This window comes from Bombina bombina, chromosome 2 (genome assembly GCF_027579735.1).
Source record: "Bombina bombina isolate aBomBom1 chromosome 2, aBomBom1.pri, whole genome shotgun sequence".
NCBI classification, from domain to species: Eukaryota; Metazoa; Chordata; class Amphibia; order Anura; family Bombinatoridae; genus Bombina; species Bombina bombina.
This window is the reverse complement of record NC_069500.1, coordinates 241,203,478-241,227,296: the sequence shown is the minus strand read 5'-3', so window position 1 is coordinate 241,227,296 and position 23,819 is coordinate 241,203,478. Positions and strand designations below refer to the sequence as shown.

At 35.2% G+C, this 23,819-nt stretch overlaps 1 protein-coding gene across 1 annotated transcript; it reads left to right on the top strand.

Moving 5' to 3' along the window:
- The first annotated feature begins 21,876 nt into the window (after nt 1-21,876).
- GPR150 (G protein-coupled receptor 150) lies at nt 21,877-23,148 on the top strand. The gene has a single exon (XM_053699722.1). It carries the CDS (start codon nt 21,877-21,879, stop codon nt 23,146-23,148), a length of 1,272 nt encoding a protein of 423 aa, XP_053555697.1.
- Nucleotides 23,149-23,819: the final 671 nt, after the last annotated feature.

The window sequence follows — 23,819 nt, the reverse complement described above, 5'->3', positions numbered from 1 at the left end:
CAGATAGAGCATGGCATTTTAAGCAACTTTCTAATTTACTTCTATTATGAAAATTTTCTTCATTCTCTTGGTATCTTTATTTGAAATCCAAGAATGTAAGTTTAAATGCCAGTCCGTTTTTGGTGAACAGTTTGGGTTGTTCTTGCTGATTGGTGGATACAATCATCCACCAATAAAAACGGGCTGTCCAGAGTTCTAAACCAAAACAAGCTTAGATGCCTTTCAAATAAAGATAGCAAGAGAACAAAGAAAAATTGATAATAGGATAAATTAGAAAGTTGCTTAAAATTGCATGCTCTATCTGAATCACAAAAGAAAAAAATTGTGTTCAGTGTCCCCTTAACAGTATACATCACAGTAGGCACACAATGGGCTAGATTACAAGTGTCATGCTAAAAAAATGTTTGCTCTTGCGCAAACTTTGATAGAAATAATATTTTAACACGAACGGGTTTATCACCCATGTTACAAGTTGCAAGTTAAAAGTTTGCACTCGATCGAAACCCGATGCACTCTAACTTCAGGGCTTCGAATATTGCGACCAAATTAACTTCTACTCCCCATAGACTTTAATGGAGCACGCAATTTAAAAAAAACATGAGCATGGAAGAAAATGTTATTTTTGTTTTTAAATATTTATTTCTTACATAGAAGAGAAGAGTCCTTTTTGTTTTTAATTATTTTATTTATAAATATATATATTTATATATATTATTTAAAAATAAAAATAAAATTTTCTTCTAAGTGAAGAACATTGGAATGTTAAAAATATTTCTATTAAAACCACAGTAAAACACATTACAATAAATAAAAAATGAATAAAAATTATTTTCATGATTATAGGTATTTGAGTGGAAAGTGTTTATATATATATATATATATATATATATATATATATATATATATATATATATATACACATGTGTATTTATGTGAATATACAGTCATGGCCAAAAATATTGGCACCCCTGCATTTCTGTGAAATAATGCACCACTTTGCCCAGAAAATTGTTGCAATTACAAATGTTTAGGCATTCTCATGTTTATTTATTTTGTTTGTATTGGTATGACACAAAAAAGTGGAGAAAAAAAGCCAAATCTGACACATTTCACCTAAAACTCCAAAAATGGACTGGACAAAATTATTAGCACCTTCTTAAAATTAAATTCACCTGTATCAATTAACAGGTGCTGACAATATAGAAATTACACTGGCATTTCAATTTTTTGTAATTGCAACAATTTTCTGGGCGAAGTGGTGCATTGTCTGACATTAATGCAGGGGTGCCAATATTTTTGGCCATGACTGTATCTATGTATATACATATTTACACATATTAACATCTAAATACACACATATACACATATATAGATAGATATATTCACACATACATATATTTAGACATATATGTATACATTTTAGCTCTTTACGGTCAAATAGTTGTCATTATGTTTTATCAGAAAGTGTATTTATGAGTGTTATACTTTATTTTAATGTATTTAGGTTGTGTTTGGTGAATATTTTTTACCCCTAGGTTAGGTCTTTAGTCGGGCTAATTCGGTGAGCACAAATTTTGTTTGCACACAAGCGCAACCGTTTACATTCAACTTGTAATATGCAAGCTAGTTAGCTAGTAGTAAGTTTGATAACAAAATTAAATTGAAAATCTCTTACAATTCTCTTACAATTGCATGCTCTATCTCAGTGACGGCGAACCTTGGCACTCTAGATGTTTCAGAACTACATTTCCCAAAAGGCTTAGGCAATCTGCAGTTCAGTCGACATCAATCTGATCCATTTTGACTGTCATGTTAATTTAACCCAAGTTGCAATTCTCCTAATTGGGGTTTCCTAGACAACCCTGAAGGACCCTGGCAATTGCAGGAAGCAGTCTCTGGGTCTGCCCGGTGGCCTCTCTTTGCTGCGGAGTGTTCTTTAGCCTTTTTGCTGTACAGAGAAGCAGTGGGAGCAGTGCAACAGAGAGAGTCATTTAGCTCTTGCAGATCACAACGGGGGAGCAAATTGTAACCCCATGCTCCCCCCACATAGAATATCACTGCTTATAATGGAACCTGCATACAGACATAGTGGGCCTTCATGTCTCAGCATTTCTAAGGGAAGTTAGATAAACATATTTATTAGAAACAAGTAGACTGAACATACAAGTCCTACTTGTTATATATACATATACACCATATACATGCAGCAGGAGTGTACCAGTACCAGCTCTATGTAAGTAAGATTGCCATTGTGCCAGTAGTTTTAAAGCTAAATCATGAACTCCAATGAAGGTACAAAGTATGTAAACAACTACATCTTTCACTTTTTTTATCCTTTTTATAATTTAAAATGTAGTTATAATTTGTCTTATTTTATTTGTATGTCTGTAAAGATAATGTTCTGGTAAATCTGTTTACCCACATATAATTCAAGCAATGTGTGGAAATTTGAGGAGCTAGTACTCTGATTTCATTATCATATATATCTTAGAAGAGAGATTGAAAAATAATTTTTTCTTAATCTTTGTTTTTTCTACTATTTGCTGGTTGACAACTCTCTCCTGAAATGACCCTTGTGTAACTTTTTTTGTCTTTGATTTAGTGGAATGTGTTACACTATCTTATTGAAGTTGTTTGTTCCAAGGATTTCCTAAAAACTGGAAGAGGTATATGATACCAGAGGACCAGATTACAATTAGCGTGCTATTTAGCGCTTTAGTTCGAGCGCAAGCACTGCCAGAAATAAACATTTCACTCGGGCGGGCTAGCATGCTTATTACACGTTGAAAGTAAATGGTTTGTGCCATGTGTGAAACCCAATGCGCGCTAACTTCAGGACTTCGGATATTGCGACCGTGTTAACTTCTTCTCTCATAGACTTTAATTGAGCTTGCTGATGAAAAAACACTTATTGCTCATGTGCTAACCTGACACCGCGTTAGAGCTACATCGCCCAAAGTTAGTTATTCATATTTTACATTCCAATGTTCTTCGCATAGAAGATCTGCAGCAAGGATTAAGAGTGGAGTCGTCACTGAGAAATTGCAGCTCAGGTCTTTTTCAGAGCTGTTTCAGTGCAACAAAGTTTTGAGGTGATGGGGCTCAAATCCTAAAGTTTAAAAGGCCTATGGCATCTTACAGCTCTAGCTGTAACTGAGAATGTTACTAATCATTTGAGGTCCTGTTTTTTTATGTTGTTTTATTTTTCTGTTCTGTGTGGCTGAAACAGGTTCCTCTTTGCTGTCATCTGCTGGACAAATTTATTTATAAACTACATGATGACTTCAATACAACATTTTAGCAAAGAAAATATGATCAGAGTATTTAACCCTTTAAGGGCACAGCTTTCAGTTTGCTCAATTGTTTTATGACGGAAAAATTCCGTCATATGTCCTTAAGAGGTTAAAAACTATTTAACTGGTCAGCAAACTAATTTAAAATATCTCTTAAGTCACTGTGTCTTTACAATGTTTGTTTTAATTTCCCTATGTAAGATTTTGTGGAGAGGAGATATCCAAACACCCATTGTTGTGGTTCTCTGCTGTTCCAAAAATGGTCTCATTTTATAGTGTACTCTAATTACATATTTAATTTATAGAGAGCTCCTATGTTGCAACAGCTAAACAAGGCAGAATGTGCTTTTAACTTTATAGTAACACTGATACAGAAAAGTAGTTGCTCACTCTGAACAAATATTTCCAAAACGTGGAAAAGTTTAGTTCATAAAAAAAAAACAATTAAACTGAAGAGTTATGTGGGGATTCAGGTTTATTTATGTATTTAAATTCTATTTTAATGTTTTAATTTTGTACATTTGACATTGGATTTCATGTCCTGCTTAAAGGGATACTGAACCCAATTTTTTTGTTTCATGATTCAGATAGAACATGCAATTTTAACCAACTGCTGCATTGTGGAGTATACAACATAAGACAGGCCTTGCAGTTTCTATACTCAAATATGTTTGAGAAGTGATTTATTTAAATTGGCCAAATCTTGCTGCTGCCTCTTGTTGCATAGTGTTTCTTTAGCTAATACTCAAGGGCCACCTTTAATATTGACTGGATCCTGGGCAAACATTTTCTTGAGCCCCCCCCCCCCCCCATGCAATTTTGTCTCCACCCCAACATCCCAAAACACAACTAAATCAATTTATTTTATAAAAAAAATTAATTATGAGCCCAGCAGTGGATCATTCACTGATGGGCTAATCATTTAAAAAAAAAAAATGAAAAAAATTGCAATATGTGAAACTGGACCTAAGCAGTACTAATAAGTAAATAAATATATACATTCCTCCACTGTGGATTAATTTAATATGCTTTTGAATGTGATTCTGGTGTGAGGTTAGCTGGTTGAAGAGATTTAGGGCAGCCAACAGGAGCAAAGCAAGGTAAAGACTGAGGAGGAAGCATGGAGGTGCAGACAAATATAAGTTTACTAACTGGAACAGCAGAACTACTATGGGAAGCTGTAAAATCTGAGACAGAGAGAAAAAATATATATAAAAATAAACCTTACCTTAATGTGTGAAGTATCAGCATGACACTGTACATCAGCCACAGCATTATTTTTGATTAAAAAAAAAAAAAATCTCGCAATTTAGTGTTTGTTTTTTTGTAACATAGTGTTTTTTTGTTTTTTTTGTAATGTAGTACTTTTAATAATGTTTAATAGTATATTTAAATAATTTTAGTAGGGTTAGGTTTTTAAATATGTAATTTAGTTTATTTAATTTGTAGTTTAATTTAATTGTAGTATAATAGTTAGGGTAGGTTAATTAATAGTTTAAAAATAGTTTATTTTAATTCTACAGGTAAGTTTAAATTTATATTAAGATAGGGATCTTGTAATTTTAAGTTAGGGGGTTGTTAGGTTTAGGGGTTGCTAGCTTAATTAAGTTTTTTGCGATGTGGGGGGCTGACAGTTTAGTGGTTAATAGGTTTAGTTAGTGGTGGTGATGTGGGAGACCAGAGGTTTAGGGGTTAATAAGTTTATTTAGTGGCGGTTAATAGCATTATGTAGGTGGCGGCGATGTCGGGGGCGGCAGATTAAGGGTGTTTAGACTCAGGGTTTATGTTAGGGTGTTAGGTGTAAACGTAACTTGCCTTCTACCATAGAAATCAATATGATATGCTTCATTCTCTGGCAGCATCGAACATAAGCTTTCGGTGCTTTCAGACTCCCATTGATTTCTATTGCATCCACGGCCTCAAGTGTGGCGGATAGAAAACCAGGTTTGATGCGTTGGCATAGCCGCAAGCGTACCTGTTAAATGTTTGATAAATGGCAAAAAGTGTCACATAGAGTCGAATGTGTATTCAGAACATCTGTAATTACTTAGCATCGATCTGCGTTAGATTGAGATAGCCGGTTCGTATGTTATGTCACAAATTTCAACATTTGCCGTTCTTGAGGCTTTGATAACTAGGTCAGATCAATCTCGCAACAATTACGACACGGAATTCCAGTGTATTTGCGGTTGACAGCTTGATAAATATTCCCCCATTGTCCAGAACATACTTAGCCAGAAATACAGCAGAAAAAAAACCATATAGCCTTGAAGGGTTATTAAAGTTTTAAATATCAATTCATTTCTCATATGCCTTAGAACTATAACCAGGTCTGTTATATTACTCTGCCGGATCTTCAGCTGTCAGGATCAGTCTCAGAAGTAATCATTGTATATCTTGGTAGCATCCAGGAAGTAATTGCAAGAATTAAACAAAAGATGCAGATGCCCCTAGTCACATCACTGGTGATGTGTACCTAATATATATTTCACCACTATTATTTGTGTCTTTCTCAAGGGTTATCACATGAAATGCAAATCATTTTGCTTTAAAACAAGCAATCTTTTTTAATTGGTTGATTCTCTCTTGTGAAATACTTGTTTCTTTTTGTCCATCACTGCACCATATAGTCTAATGAGAATGACTATTAATGAAAAATATTTGGCAAATAGAGAATGTGGGAATAATCTGAATAAAGCTATAAAGCAGAAGTGGTCTTTTGTTCTCCACACCACAAAAATCTGCTCCATCACTAAATAAACAATAACAATTCCATGCCCAAATTCCTTGACGTGTATCAACAATATGATAAATGACCAAAATAAACAAAGAAAGCAAGAGCCATTACAGGGACATGAAACTCAATTTTTTTTCTTCCATGGTTTAGAAAGAGCATGTGATTTTAACCCCTTAAGGACCAGCGACGTACCCTATATGTCGCTGGCCTTTTTTTGGGACTTGATTGTTTTATAGTGCGGTCTTGCCACAAGCGTTGAGGCTGCTCTATTCCAAAAAGCCTGCTGGAGGGAGTGCATTAATAGCGTGTTCTTGCTAGACTTGTGCTATTTTGTCCTGAAAAAACCCTTAACGACCAGTGGCATACAGGGTACATTGTGGTCATTAAGGGGTTAAACAACTTTTGTTCTCTTGGTAAACCTTTGTTCAAAAGGACCTAGGTAGGGTCAGGAGCTGATGATTGGTGAGTGCATATAAATGCCTATTGCCTCACCCAATGCGTTCAGCTAGCTCCCAGTAATACAATGCTGCTTCTTCAACAAAGGATACGAAGAGACTGAAGCAAATTACATAATAGAATTAAATTTAAAAAGTTGTTTAATATTGTCCTATCTGAATCATAAAAGAACATTTTTGTGTTTCATTGTCTAAAAATCTCCAAAGAACCTCTTCATGTTACTCTCAGTGAAACCACATAGAATTCTGTTACACTACAGAATTATACTACAGATAGATACAGAATGTGATTAGGTTGTAGCTGCAAGACTGCAGATTCTATTGGCAAGGAACACTGTAGTCAGTTTAGATGAGCAATTCGTTTTTTTGTTTTTTTTAATTGTTTAAAGGGACAGTAAACTCAATTTTTTTCTTTAATAATTCAGATAGAGCATGCAATTTTAAGCAACTTTCTAATTTTACTCCTATTACCAATTTGTATTTGTTCTCTTGCTATCTTTATTTAAAAAGCAGGAATTTAAAACGTAGGAGTCGGCCCATTTTAGGTTCAGCACCATGGATAGCGCTTGCTTATTGGTGGCTACATTTAGCCACCAATGAGCAAGCATAACCCAGGTCTGAACCAAAAATGGGCCGGCTCCTGTGCTTTACATTCCTGCTTTTTAAATAAAGATAGCAAGAGAACGAGGAAAAAATTATAATAGGAGTAAATTAGAAAGCTACTTACAATTGCATGCTCTATCTGTATCATTAAATACATAATTTGGGTTTAGTATTAATTTAAGCTACAAGACTTTCCTATTTATTTATTACATATATTTGAAGTTCAGATTTCAAACATGACAAGCTCTGACTCTTCTACTCAAATGGTGGGAATCATTTTCTAATTATTTGATATCCAGATGTCTTGAAGCTATACCATTGTGGTTTAGTCTACCACATATTATAAAACCAAAGCATAATACTGAAAGAATAATTGAATGAGATATTGATCTGACATCCACCAGTTCAGCGTAGGTTTAAAGATGGTTCACTGGTATTGAGGTTGGTTGAACTGGGAAGCTATGCTCTAGATTTGCATTAACAAGACTTGTGTGCCCTGGAAGGATTCAGAAGTCAGAACCAGCTCCCCTGGTGGTGGATAAGGCAACATACAGCCAGACCAGGGGCTTTACATGTACCCTATATGAGCATAAATCCTTTTTAAATTCCTTTTTTTGTTGTTGTTATTTTGTTGTTGTTCTGTTTACCCTCTTCGCTCACCTACCATCATTTCTTTGCTATTACCTTTTTACCAGTCTTTCACCTTTTCTTTCTTATCCCAACAATTGAGTCTCAAAATGAATAATGCAGAACCAAACACAAAATTCTCACTCTGACATACAAAGCCCTCAACTGCACTGCTCCCCCCTATATCTCAGACCTTGTCTCCAGATACTCTCCCTCCCGTCCCTTTCGCTCTGCTCATGACCTCCTACTCTCCTCCTCTCTTGTCACCTCATCACACTCCCGTTTACAGGACTTCTCCAGACTGGCTCCCATCTTGTGGAACTCTCTGCCTCACTCCACAAGACTCTCTTCTAGTTTTAAAAGCTTCAAGTGCTCCCTAAAGACTCTACTGTTCAGGGATGCATACAACCTACGCTAACCTTTCTTTATACCAGTTCCTCTCCTCCATTGCTATCCCCTGAACCCCCCTAGCATATAAGCTTAAGAGTCCAGCTGTTTGTTGATCACCTTCTCAAGAGCTGACTACAACAGTGCAACTCTTGGCAGGGCCCTCTACCCATTTGATCCCTATAACTGTTTTGTTGTACTCCGCCTTTGTTAATAGCACTGCGGAATCTGTTGGCGCTCTACAAATAACCGATAATAATAATAATAACCTCATGTAGCTTCAAACCATATAAGAAATGGTGCAGATGGACCTGAAATTGTCAAGCATAAAAAAGAGGCGTAACGTAGTGTAACTCTGCTACATCTGAATGAAACATAAATTGGAGACTCACAATAATGTTTATACTATAAATATAGTGCTGCAAATGCCCCTGGGGTTGTGAGCAGAGATAGAGATTTTACATTCAGGGGCTGATTCTGTAAAATGTGCCAGTCTAGATGTGGTTTTCAATGCCGGCATTCCTTGGGTGGAATTCTATAAAAAAAAACAAGTGGCAAAATGTCTCACATACAAATAATGAGAACTCTCTTCTAGGTAAAAGTTCACAATGGAGGATGAAGTACAAACTCAATTTAGATTCAATTTAGATGTCAATCTTTCTTCTCAAATCAGGGTTTTATATCTATTTTTACAATGTGACAATACGATAAGTGCTAAAAATCTGCCTAATCTCTGTATAATACAGAAAGTACCATGTAATTGGTTTAGTCAACGACTTGTGGCGGGTAACTTTTGACAGGTTTGAAAGCATCATTTATCGACTTAGGTTTGATAATTAAATGGACACATTGAGATTTTTAATACAAAATAATTAGTTATGCATAGTAAAACTTTACAATGTACATCCATTATTTATTTTGCCCCCCTTTCATGTAATTTAGCTCTCAGAGCTGGAAGTGCACACTGATGAGTTCTCAGTGATAACCCTGTTACATATCTTTCCCAGTTTGGTTTCAGCAGATAACAACTGCAAAGCAATGTACCCTGTGTATAGAGAATTGTTGCTCAATCACTGCACAGTTGGTGTTTGCAGGAGGAATAAAGAGGACGATAGCTCTGGATCCGAATGCTTTGTGAAAGCCAGGCAGAAATGTGACAAGCCTGGTACCAGTCAACCTTCAGCACTCCGAGTACCAATGAAAACCATTCTGCATATGGGTCACAAATTGCTTTCCCTTGCTATTGTTAATAGTGGTGCAAACCCACATGTAAATGCCTAAGGAGTTGCTAATAATTGTATTGTTATGTGTGGGGAAAGAAAGGGACTTTACTCTTCTTCTCACTTACAATAGACACAAAATATAAAAAATGCAAAGCATCAGATAAAGGCTGACATATTGTGAAATGTTCAGTCTCTCCATCATAAAAAAACACACAATAAACTATAACTACATGAGAGAAACCTAACCAAACTGACATTAGCTTTTCTATCTGAAGGGATCCTCTGAGATAGGAAAGGTTATTTAATTCATAAAACAGAGAACTAAAGACATCTGATGATGATGAGGAGGAGGAGGAAACCAGGAGATTTTGCTAGACATCACTAGAGCTGGTTGTAGTTAATGATGGAGCCTGACAGAAATGCACCAGAGAGAGGTTTTCTAAAGGCTGGATAAATAATGTTTACATTTTTCTAGTGTTGTACTTTATTGCATAAATTCACCACTTTTCAGCTGTGACAGAAATATAAGGGCATAAATATATTTTAACATGTAAAAAAAGAAAATCAATGGATGTGGGTTCCCTGTCCAAACAATATTACAATATAATATGCAATGGGAAGGCTTACACCCTTATGATAGATGTTGGGTGAGTACATTCCCAGGGCTTGGCTTCTGTCTAAAGGCCTGATTCTAAAAATGTCTTTGGTTTAGATGCTTTCCACATCAACACTCACAGGGGCTGTCCTCAGGAAATTATATAGAAAAAAGTCTGTCTCTGTGAGTTGCGAGATGTCTCCCATAGAAAGTAGTGGAGCTAGCTGGAAAGGGAAACTTCACTGGGGAGAGTGAAGTTAGCAGGGTGCACACTTTAAATATTAAATCCTGCAGCTAATACAACTCAGATTGCTCTGTTTTTACTGTATAGTATCTTAGAATAACCTCTATTTCTATATGCATGTGTTTTTATATCAGGATAATGTGTTTTGCATATTTTGATGCAATCTCACCACCTTTTAGTTTGCGAGAAAAAAAGCAAGATCTACCGGAGGGAAATGTTTACAGAATACACTAGGAAATTTCAGCTATATCCATGAAACGCCCCTGTTCAGCTCACTAGAAGAAACTTTGAATTTTGTATTATAAATACACATTTCACCCTGTTTTTTGCATGTGCAGTGTGGTTTTATTACAAGTTCTACTGTGCACCTTAAACAATGTCTTTCCTGCACAATTTCTATGCATTTTTTTTTATTAAATACAATATGTGCAGAACAAATTTGTTACAATTTTTAATCTGATTAAACAATACAATTTTTTACTTTGTATTTTTATTTCAGCATTTTAATTATTCATCTTATATGATTATTAAATTAGGATTTTGTGTGAGCCCTATTGTAATATATACATCCCCTACACATATTTACAAGCAGGGAATAACCCTTTGCACGACACACAGACCTCAAAAAATTGCCTTTATAGAAATAGGACAGGGGCTTTATAGTACTGGCAAGAGTATCTCACAAGCCCATAGAACCGGGCTCTAAGTGCCAGCATACAATATGAGAAAATACTCTACTTGACGCACTTTTACTGAATACAACATTATTCTACAGAGGAACCATCACAGAGTAGATTCTACCATTAGCTATTTTCTGTATTGTATTTTATTCTATATATTTGTACTTTCAGAAGATTAAAGGCAAATAACTAAGCACCCTGTAATCATTGTACATTTATTAACTAGAAATGGGTTTGATGAAAAAATACTCATGTTAAAGAATGTTAAAATATGTTTCCTCATTAGCTATCCTAAAACATCAACTTTGAACAGAAGGTAAAGATACACAAACATTATAAGAAATTTTAGTTTAGTTATCTTTGCTGTACAGTTCACAAACTTGCTTTTATTTTGTTTGATAGTGTGTTTTGTAGCCTGTTTGACTATGAACAACTAAAAAAGCCAAATAATGCATTAACTACATACTACAAATTAATTCCCAAAAAGGACTTAAAGGGACGCGCTCAGATGTTTTTAAAGGTGGCAACAGGTGCGTTGTATATTATTCCGTAGTGTGAAAAGTACCTGGGTTTGATCCAACTGGATAATGCTTACAATTTTATCCCCAGGAGAACGTTTAAAATAAGTTATGATAACATCCAGATCCCAAAAAATTCTTCTTCAATAAGATGTAGATAAAGAAAAGAAAGTGAAGGCCGCTCCTCTGGCTCCCGGTGTGTGGTACAATCTAGGTATTCAAAAGAGAAAGAAAAGAGGGCGCCTCATGGTGTGAGTAAGTCCAAGTATGACCACTTATGTGTAAGAGGGATAAAAGGCTTACCAGAATGTGTTGCACCATATTTTGACCGGTGCTTGGGAGCGGGCTAGCACACAGTGACTAGTACACTGAACAGACCCCTTGGTCGGCTGCGTTTCCAGACTCCTGGACTCAGTTGTAATTTCTATAAAATGTAAACTGTGTGATTCAGTTTACATTTTGCCTGAGGAAACGACCAGTTGTATTTGGTCGAGAAACGCGTTGCAATAACACAAGGAATAAAGTTTCTTTTTAATTGGAACTTCTCTGAAGTTTTGTCTCATTTGTTCACCAAAGAACATTGATATATCGAAATACACAGCCACAGGTGTGGCTATCCCTGGAACACAGCTGAATTCAAGCTGGAGAAATTACAACTGAGCCCAGGAGTCTGGAAACGCAGCCGACCAAGGGGTCTGTTCAGTGTACTAGCCACTGTTAAGTGCTAGCCCGGTCACAAGAACCGGTCAAAGTATGGTGCAATACATTCTGGTAAGCCTTTTATCCCTCTTACACATAAGTGGTCATACTTGGACTTACTCACACCATGAGGCGCCCTCTTTTCTTTCTCTTTTGAATACTACATACTACATACATATTTGTGGTTAGCATTTCTGCAACATTCTTCCGTAATACAGAATGTTTTGTAGAATAAAACTGCCTAAGATGGAACTTTGGGATTGTCACAGTTTGTACTCTGATATTTTATAACTTCCTAAATAAAGTAATTCTTATAAATGATGTCTGGGTGTTTAATGGCGACCAAACATTGTGGTAAATCAACTCTATCTGTAATGTGTTCCCAAAATATATTTTTATTCACTGGTTGAATTGAATAACATTGTGTGTTTTCATAACAGTGTGTTTTCAAAGTGATCATAATGCAAAATGTTGCTGATTGGTGGCTACATTTAGCCACCAATCAGAAAGCGCTAGCCAGGTGCTGAACCAAAAAAGGGCCAGCTGCTAAGCTTTACATTCATGCTCTTCAAATAAAGATACCAAGAGTACAAAGAAAAGAGATAATAGGAATAAATTAGAAAGTTGCTTAAAACTGCATGCTCTATCAGAATCACGCAAGAAAACATTTGGGTTACATGTCCCTTTAAGTACTTGTTTTCAGGATAGAAGCTGGGAAGTCAGAAACTGACATATACAAAAGCCCTTTCAAACCACTTAAAGTTATATGGACAATGCACCTTGAGATTTGTACATAAAATGTTTAGTTATGCCTAATGAAACAACTTTGCAATATACATTTATTATTTATTTTGCCCATTTTCATGAAATTTAGCTCTGAAAATTGAGCAATTTCTAATTCCCAGAACTTAAACTGCACCCTTAAGACGTCTCATGGCTAACTCTGCTACATAGCTGTCATTAAAAGGCTTTAGTTGAGGCACCTTTATACTTACATTATAACCTGTGCTAGCCTTGTTGTCTGAAGAACAGATTGGTTCCTCCAAATATGACAAATTATGGGTGGAAAAATAATTGCAATAAAAAGAATGGTAAATTTCTTTTAAAAGTGACTTAGCTGAAATGTTATTCTATAACAGCACAGCTGAATTGTCTGTAGAAATGATAGGCATACGGAGCCCAAATGCTTATTGACTATATTATCGCTATTAATATTTTACACAAGTATTGTTTTTAACAATATTTACATTTATTGAGTGTTAAAGCACTGTATCCAGTTTGGCATGATCTGAAAACACAAAAAAAGAACTACAGGTTTCTATTACATGAGCTTAGAATATCTTCTCATACTGGGTTTTAAAAGTACCGAAACTGTTAAAGTGCCATAAAACATGTTGAGATCTGTGCATATCCTAAAATGGCTAATTAAGTAAAAAATAGTTTGCATAAAAAAAAATGTTTAAAAATTGTTGGGAAGTATTTTAAAATTTTTAAATAATTTTCAAAAATAAGCAAAATTAGTTACATACAGTAGCTATGCTGTCTGGACAGGTCTGATCCACCCCCCCTATCAGCATAAGAAACACAGGCATCATATTTCAACTATATGCACAGCAGCTTATTTGCTTCTAAGCATGCTCCAGCAGATAATGATTGCATTCTACCAAAAGTAAAGATAGAGATAGATACAGCCATATAAGAAATTGTGTGGGGGGAGTTAGAGCTTGTACAATTCAGAAACTTAAAAGAAAGGGTTAATGGTGAGGCACTGCAGTATACATGTGCAGGTAAAGTAATTAAAGTACATATTATTATATTTTGTCTCTATCCCAACTTGTTTTACATCCCTTTAAGTGTCAACCTGCTACCTGCAACATATGGTGTCTGTATAGAAGATGTTCAAATGAGATTGTGCCGTCATCATCAGGTTTTTATAGGGTAAACAGCTTCATGCACTCTTAAAGGGACACTGAACCCAATTTTTTTCTTTCTTGATTCAGATAGAGCATGCAATTTTAAGCAACATTCTAATTTACTCCTATTATCAAGTTTTCTTCGTTCTCTTGCTATCTTTATTTGAAAAAGAAGGCATCTAAGCTTTTTGTTTGGTTTAGAACTCTGGATAGAACTTTTTTATTGGTGGATGAATTTATCCACCATTCAGTAAGGACAACCCAGGTTGTTCACCAAAAATGGGCCGGCATCTAAACTTACATTCTTGCATTTCAAATAAACATAGCAAGAGAATGAAGAAAATTTTATAATAGGAGTAAATGAGAAAGTTGCTTAAAATTGCATGCTCTATCTGAACCACGAAAGAAAAAATTTGGGTTCAGTGTCCCTTTAAGTCAAAACACTTTCAGGACAGTGTGATTTAAAGTACTTGCACCTACATTATATAATTAGATGGGACACATTATAGAACTAAATTGGACACATTATAGAACTAGATGGGACACATTATAGAACTAAATTGGACACATTATAGAACTAGATGGGACACATTATAGAACTAAATGGGACACATTATATAACTAGATGGGACACATTATAGAACTAGATGGGACACATTATAGAACTAAATGGGACACATTATAGAACTAAATGGGCACATTATAGAACTAAATGGGACACATTATAGAACTAGATGGGACACATTATATAACTAGATGGGACACATTATAGAACTAGATGGGACACATTATAGAACTAAATGGGCACATTATAGAACTAAATGGGACACATTATAGAACTAGATGGGACACATTATAGAACTAAATGGGCACATTATAGAACTAAATGGGACACATTATAGAACTAGATGGGACACATTATATAACTAGATGGGACACATTATAGAACTAGATGGGACACATTATAGAACTAAATGGGCACATTATAGAACTAAATGGGACACATTATAGAACTAGATGGGACACATTATAGAACTAAATGGGCACATTATAGAACTAAATGGGACACATTATAGAACTAGATGGGACACATTATAGAACTAAATGGGACACATTATAGAACTAGATGGGACCCATTATAGAACTAGATGGGGCACATTATAGAACTAAATGGGACACATTATAGAACTAGATGGGACAAATTATAGAACTAAATGGGACACATTATAGAACTAGATGGGACAAATTATAGAACTAAATGGGACACATTATAGAACTAGATGGGACACATTATAGAACTAAATGGGACACATTATAGAACTAGATGGGGCACATTATAGAACTAAATAGGACACATTATAGAACTAAATGGTACACATTATAGAACTAAATGGGACACATTATAGAACTAAATGGGACACATTGTAGAACTAGATGGGACACATTATAGAACTAAAAGGGACACATTATAGAACTAGATGGGACACATTATAGAACTAAATAGGACACATTATAGAACTAGATGGGACACATTATAGAACTAAATAGGACACATTATAGAACTAAATAGGACACATTATAGAACTAGATGGGACACATTATAGAACTAAATAGGACACATTATAGAACTAAATAGGACACATTATAGAACTAAATGGGACACATTATAGAACTAAATGGGACACATTATAGAAATAGATGGGACACATTATAGAACTAAATGGGACACATTATAGAACTAAATGGGACACATTATAGAACTAAATGGTACACATTATAGAACTAAATGGGACATATTATAGAACTAAATAGGACACATTATAGAACTAAATGGGACACATTATAGAACTAAATGGGACACATTATAGAACTAGATGGGACACATTATAGAACTAAATGGGACACACCTTAAAGAACTAGATGGGACACATTATAGAACTAAATGGGACACATTATAGAACTAGATGGGACACATTATAGAACTAGATGGGACATATTATAGAACTAAGTAGGACACATTATAGAACTAAATGGGACACATTATAGAACTAAATGGGACACATTATAGAACTAGATGGGACACATTATAGAACTAAATGGGAAACATTATAGAACTAGATGGGACACATTATAGAACTAAATGGGACACATTATAGAACTAGATGGGACACATTATAGAACTAGATGGGACACATTATAGAACTAAATAGGACACATTATAGAACTAGATGGGACACATTATAGAACTAAATAGGACACATTATAGAACTAAATAGGACACATTATAGAACTAGATGGGACACATTATAGAACTAAATAGGACACATTATAGAACTAAATAGGACACATTATAGAACTAAATGGGACACATTATATAACTAAATGGGACACATTATAGAATTAGATGGGACACATTATAGAACTAAATGGGACACATTATAGAACTAAATAGGACACATTATAGAACTAAATGGGACACATTATAGAACTAAATGAGACACATTATAGAACTAGATGGGCCACATTATAGAACTAAATGGGACACATTAAAGAACTAGATGGGACACATTATAGAACTAAATGGGACACATTATAGAACTAGATGGGACACATTATAGAACTAGATGGGACATATTATAGAACTAAGTAGGACACATTATAGAACTAAAAGGGACACATTATAGAACAAAATGGGACACATTATAGAACTAGATGGGACACATTATAGAACTAAATGGGAAACATTATAGAACTAGATGGGACACATTATAGAACTAAATGGGACACATTATAGAACTAGATGGGACACATTATAGAACTAGATGGGACACATTATAGAACTAAATAGGACACATTATAGAACTAGATGGGACACATTATAGAACTAAATAGGACACATTATAGAACTAAATAGGACACATTATAGAACTAGATGGGACACATTATAGAACTAAATAGGACACATTATAGAACTAAATAGGACACATTATAGAACTAAATGGGACACATTATAGAAATAGATGGGACACATTATAGAACTAAATAGGACACATTATAGAACTAGATGGGACACATTATAGCACTAAATAGGACACATTATAGAACTAAATAGGACACATTATAGAACTAGATGGGACACATTATAGAACTAAATAGGACACATTATAGAACTAAATAGGACACATTATAGAACTAAATGGGACACATTATATAACTAAATGGGACACATTATAGAAATAGATGGGACACATTATAGAACTAAATGGGACACATTATAGAACTAAATAGGACACATTATAGAACTAAATGGGACACATTATAGAACTAAATGGGACACATTATAGAACTAGATGGGACACATTATAGAACTAAATGGGACACATTAAATAACTAGATGGGACACATTATAGAACTAAATGGGACACATTATAGAACTGGATGGGACACATTATAGAACTAGATGGGACATATTATAGAACTAAGTAGGACACATTATAGAACTAAATGGGACACATTATAGAACTAAATGGGACACATTATAGAACTAGATGGGACACATTATAGAAGTAAATGGGAAACATTATAGAACTAGATGGGACACATTATAGAACTAAATGGGACACATTATAGAACTAGATGGGACACATTATAGAACTAGATGGGACACATTATAGAACTAAATAGGACACATTATAGAACTAGATGGGACACAATATAGAACTAAATAGGACACATTATAGAACTAAATAGGACACATTATAGAACTAGATGGGACACATTATAGAACTAAATAGGACACATTATAGAACTAAATAGGACACATTATAGAACTAAATGGGACACATTATATAACTAAATGGGACACATTATAGAAATAGATGGGACACATTATAGAACTAAATGGGACACATTATAGAACTAAATAGGACACATTATAGAACTAAATGGGACACATTATAGAACTAAACGGGACACATTATAGAACTAGATGGGACACATTATAGAACTAAATGGGACACATTATAGAACTAGATGGAACACATTATAGAACTAAATGGGACACATTATAGAACTAGATGGGACACATTATAGAACTAGATGGGACACATTATAGAACTAAATAGGACACATTATAGAACTAAATGGGACACATTATAGAACTAAATGAGACACATTATAGAACTAGATGGGACACATTATAGAACTAAATGGGACACATTAAAGAACTAGATGGGACACATTATAGAACTAAATGGGACACATTATAGAACTAGATGGGACACATTATAGAACTAGATGGGACATATTATAGAACTAAGTAGGACACATTATAGAACTAAAAGGGACACATTATAGAACTAAATGGGACACATTATAGAACTAGATGGGACACATTATAGAACTAAATGGGAAACATTATAGAACTAGATGGGACACATTATAGAACTAAATGGGACACATTATAGAACTAGATGGGACACATTATAGAACTAGATGGGACACATTATAGAACTAAATAGGACACATTATAGAACTAGATGGGACACATTATAGAACTAAATAGGACACATTATAGAACTAAATAGGACACATTATAGAACTAGATGGGACACATTATAGAACTAAATAGGACACATTATAGAACTAAATAGGACACATTATAGAACTAAATGGGACACATTATAGAAATAGATGGGACTCATTATAGAACTAAATAGGACACATTATAGAACTAGATGGGACACATTATAGCACTAAATAGGACACATTATAGAACTAAATAGGACACATTATAGAACTAGATGGGACACATTATAGAACTAAATAGGACACATTATAGAACTAAATAGGACACATTATAGAACTAAATGGGACACATTATATAACTAAATGGGACACATTATAGAAATAGATGGGACACATTATAGAACTAAATGGGACACATTATAGAACTAAATAGGACACATTATAGAACTAAATGGGACACATTATAGAACTAAATGGGACACATTATAGAACTAGATGGGATACATTATAGAACTAAATGGGACACATTAAAGAACTAGATGGGACACATTATAGAACTAAATGGGACACATTATAGAACTGGATGGGACACATTATAGAACTAGATGGGACATATTATAGAACTAAGTAGGACACATTACAGAACTAAATGGGACACATTATAGAACTAAATGGGACACATTATAGAACTAGATGGGACACATTATAGAAGTAAATGGGAAACATTATAGAACTAGATGGGACACATTATAGAACTAAATGGGACACATTATAGAACTAGATGGGACACATTATAGAACTAAATAGGACACATTATAGAACTAGATGGGACACAATATAGAACTAAATAGGACACATTATAGAACTAAATAGGACACATTATAGAACTAGATGGGACACATTATAGAACTAAATAGGACACATTATAGAACTAAATAGGACACATTATATAACTAAATGGGACACATTATATAACTAAATGGGACACATTATAGAAATAGATGGGACACATTATAGAACTAAATGGGACACATTATAGAACTAAATAGGACACATTATAGAACTAAATGGGACACATTATAGAACTAAACGGGACACATTATAGAACTAGATGGGACACATTATAGAACTAAATGGGACACATTATAGAACTAGATGGAACACATTATAGAACTAAATGGGACACATTATAGAACTAAATGGGACACATTATAGAACTAGATGGGACACATTATAGAACTAGATGGGACACATTATAGAACTAAATGGGACACATTATAGAACTAAATGGGACACATTATAGAACTAAATGGGACTGTGCCTTTGCTGCCACTTGAAATAAGGATAACAAGAGAATGAATCAAATCTGATTAAAGAAGTAAAATTGAACTGTGTTTACAATGGTATGCTCTGTCTGAAACATGAAAGATAAATGTGGGGTTTCATATCCCTTTAAAGGGCAGTAAATGCCTGAGACTTTTATATTAAATGTTTAGTTATGCATCATAAAACAACTTTGCAATATATTTTAGTTATTCATTTTGCTTCTTTTCATGTAATTTAGATGTGGAAATGTAGCCATTTCTAATTCCCAGAACTTGTTATCTCCAGGTGTTTACTGTCACTTTAAGGGGTAAAGGGTTCGTTTTAAAGCCACACCATATAGTACTTACATGATGGAGCTGATGATAGTTTCCCTCCCCCTCAGCCCAAACTCCTGCACCACCTGCATCTTACTGGGACATATGTTACCCCTTAATTACTCCCTCTAAGTGTGTAGGGCTGAGACATACCCCTTCCTTGAACAATGTGGTGTCACACAAGCGGCACAAATAGTGAGCATGACCCCCCCCCCCCCCCCCCCTTTGAGAATGAGGAGGAGGATGTGTCCCTTGCACACAGAAAAAATGCAGGACATATAGCATTGTCTAATCTTTACATGCAAGGGTTTAAAATAAATCTCAATGAAAACTGTATGAATTCATTATAAGAGACTCAACCCTGAGCAATAAATATCTCTCTGGCTGATAACAAATCCCACAGCTTAGTAACGGATTGTAAACCCCAAGAGTACATGGTTACACTTTACATATTTCTATTAGCTGAGATGAGATTCTTGAGAACATATATATTTCTGTAAGTAGGATACAATATATAATAGTCTACCGTTTATGTGTGTGTGAGGTAAATCACTATCTGCAATATAGGGAGACAATAAAAATAAATTACACATTTTAGAAGCAAAAAAGAGTGCCACAAACAGAACTATTGTTTCACTAGTTTATATGATAGTTATATTTTAGCAACTGATGTGACAATTTCAGAGATGTTATGTTTAGTCAGTATAGCTAGTTATACGGATTGGCATGTGAGTTAACCCTTAGTGTTTCATGACATGTTTAGAAAAATAATTCCAGCTTAGTCAGATCCCATTCTTAGACATATCAAATACATCGTATTTACCTCTAAAATGGAATTATTTAAATAGACTTATCAGCATTGTGTAGCACTAGGCAGGTGTTTTACTACAGAATTTGTATCCAATGAGTTCTTCAGTGCTGGTGAGTGATTTACACAGAATGCTACAGGATATACAAGGACATTACAGCTGATCATTTGTACTTTACAGGTAGGTCTGTGAAATGATTTAAGAGCTAAATATAAATGGAGAGATTACAATCTTCAAGACTAGGTTACATTTGCCAGTGTTAACGTTCAATGCTTAAATTTAGCTCTGATGTATTAAATATATGATAAGTCATATACAGATTATCTTAATGTGGTATTAAAATGCATTGCATATCTGAACACTAAATGAATTTTTGAATTAGCAAAACCCCTTTATTCCTTACCTTCGTCCTCAATTACTCTTATTATGCAGCTTTAAAATATGATAGATTCATTTTACTGGTGTTCCTGTGAGTGCTGAGCTTATCAGTAAATGAACAGCATAAAATGATGCCACTGCACAGTGACTTGATCTAAGAGGTTGGGAAGCAGGATCGTATAAAAAGAGCTATCAACACAAAAATAACCTCAACTTTTTTTTACAGGCATGGCATCCTAACATTATGCATAGGGAGACAAGGGGTTAACTGAAAGGAGGTAAGCTTAGAAAGCAGCTCTGAATGTCAGCTGTGGGGGTGACCATACCCAGACCACCCCTAGGTGATCGTCATCAACGACCAGAGATGCTTATGAGACCCACTCATTTCATGAAAGTCACATTGATCTGGGCTAGCTGATATATTGCATAGATTTACACACAGTGCCACTGGCATCCTACAGTCAGAGATCGGAGACTTGGAAATAAGCATATGGGTTATTATTTGCCCAGTTACCTGTATTACTTGTGCGAGCATAAAGTCGCATGATATGGATGATTTATTTGTCTATGGGAGCTTTTCAGCAGACAATAACTACTCTGTAGACAGCAGTTACCCACCAGCACAAACATCCAGCATCTCCACTTTATCATCAGATGAAATGCAGAATGCAGAGCCACCTAGCTATAATAGGCAGCTGAGACTAGTCACCATGAGTATTATCTTTGCAGTGGCATTAGTGGGGAACTTAGTGGTACTCTACAAGATCTGTGCTGGCAAAGATAAGAAGAGGAAAATTAACTTTCTCATCACCCACCTGGCTCTTGCAGACCTGTATGTGTCCATCATAACCCTCTTCTCTCAAATAGTGTGGGAGCTCCTGGAAGATGAGTGGCTTGTAGGAGATGTTGCTTGCAGGATCTTCAAAGTTCTACAGGTCTTTGGACTGATTGCATCTTCAAATATAATAGCCATAGTTGCACTGGAAAGACACCATGTAATCATGAACCCATTAAGTACCCCTCTGCCCACCCGATGTCTGGCAGCTTTGGGGTGGTTGCTTTCTTTACTTTTTTCCATCCCACAGGCACTTGTCTTCAAAGTCAGCTATAATGGTCATGGATACAGGTGTCATAATATATTTGGCCAGCTTCCCAAATGGCACTTTCAAGCCTACATCATATACAGTTCAGTGACAGTTTTCTTCTTACCCTTCTGCATCTTAGTCTTGGCATACAGCCGTATTTTGTGGGTCATCTGGAAAAAGGGAAAGCAAGCTAAACCTCCAACTCCTCAAACTGGTAAACACCAGGTAAGCCAGAATACGCAGATGACCAAGAGACCCCTGAGGCTAGTAGCTACCAATAGCTGCATACCCAGAGCTAAGGTGAAGACCCTGAAAATGACATTAGTTATCATTATTCTCTTCATAGTTTGCGGACTTCCTTATTTCATTGTGGAGATGAAAGTAGCATTTGGTACCATTACAGGTCTGGATGGGGAAGTCATGGCTGTGCTGGGGATCTTTGTAGTAACCAACAGTGCAGTGAACCCCTATATATATCTCTTTTTCAGAACTAACAATGTCTACCTTAGGAGATTAGAGAAAAAAATATGCTTCTCCTGTTGCCTTAGTGAAAACAAAGAGATCACCTTCCGCAGAGAGCTTCTACCCTCTTGTGCACCTACTCCCAGAAGAGAGCGGTCAAGTACCACCACCTCAGAGGTAGAGTCATCCTCCTCCTTAAACCGCTTAGTATCCTTCCTCCAGCCTGTGGGGACACAGAAGGATTTGGGTGCAACTTGTAATAGTTGCATTTGAAGTCTATGCGCGCACAACATTGTTTTTAACCACCATTGCTGCAACCCTCTTTATCATCCTATCCGTTAAACACACTTGTGGTATAACTAAGAAAAAAAATATTTCAAAGGTTAAAAAAAAAACAACAAGAAGTGCTAAAGAAAATGACACTGGAAACTGCAAATGAAGAGCAAACATAAAAAGACAAAAATATATATTCACACCTAAAACAGATATGATGGCAGATCTGAAAGTAAAACTTGCTTGTTCTTTATAGTAGTGTAAAATATTAATCACATAATCGTATCTGTTGGAACTGAGTGAGGTGACATTGGGTGACATAAGTTTAATGTGCACTGTAGGTGAGTTATTGTTTGAAGAGTACTTGGATCAGGAGTTAATATAAGTAAGGTTCTTATACAAACCTCAGATGCCATTCACCAAGAAAGTGAATAATAGATTTTTTTGAATCATTGTATAATATTTTGTATTGATTAATTTGCTTTCTGTATTGCAGACGTTATTAATTCCCAAGACTGTTGAGCTAGAGCCAAGGTGGTTTCCAATAATTCAAAATGAGGCGAAATAGCCAGTATATAAGGAGGACCCCAAATTACCAAGTAGTTTAACAAGAATGATCTAGACAGAACGGTAAAAACCAAACGTAACAGTTAAAAGTTATCTTTATGTAG

Coding starts and splice junctions, on each gene's coding strand:
- GPR150 (XM_053699722.1), top strand. CDS start 21,877: ATGGATGATTTATTTGTCTATGGGAGCTTTTCAGCAGACAATAACTAC.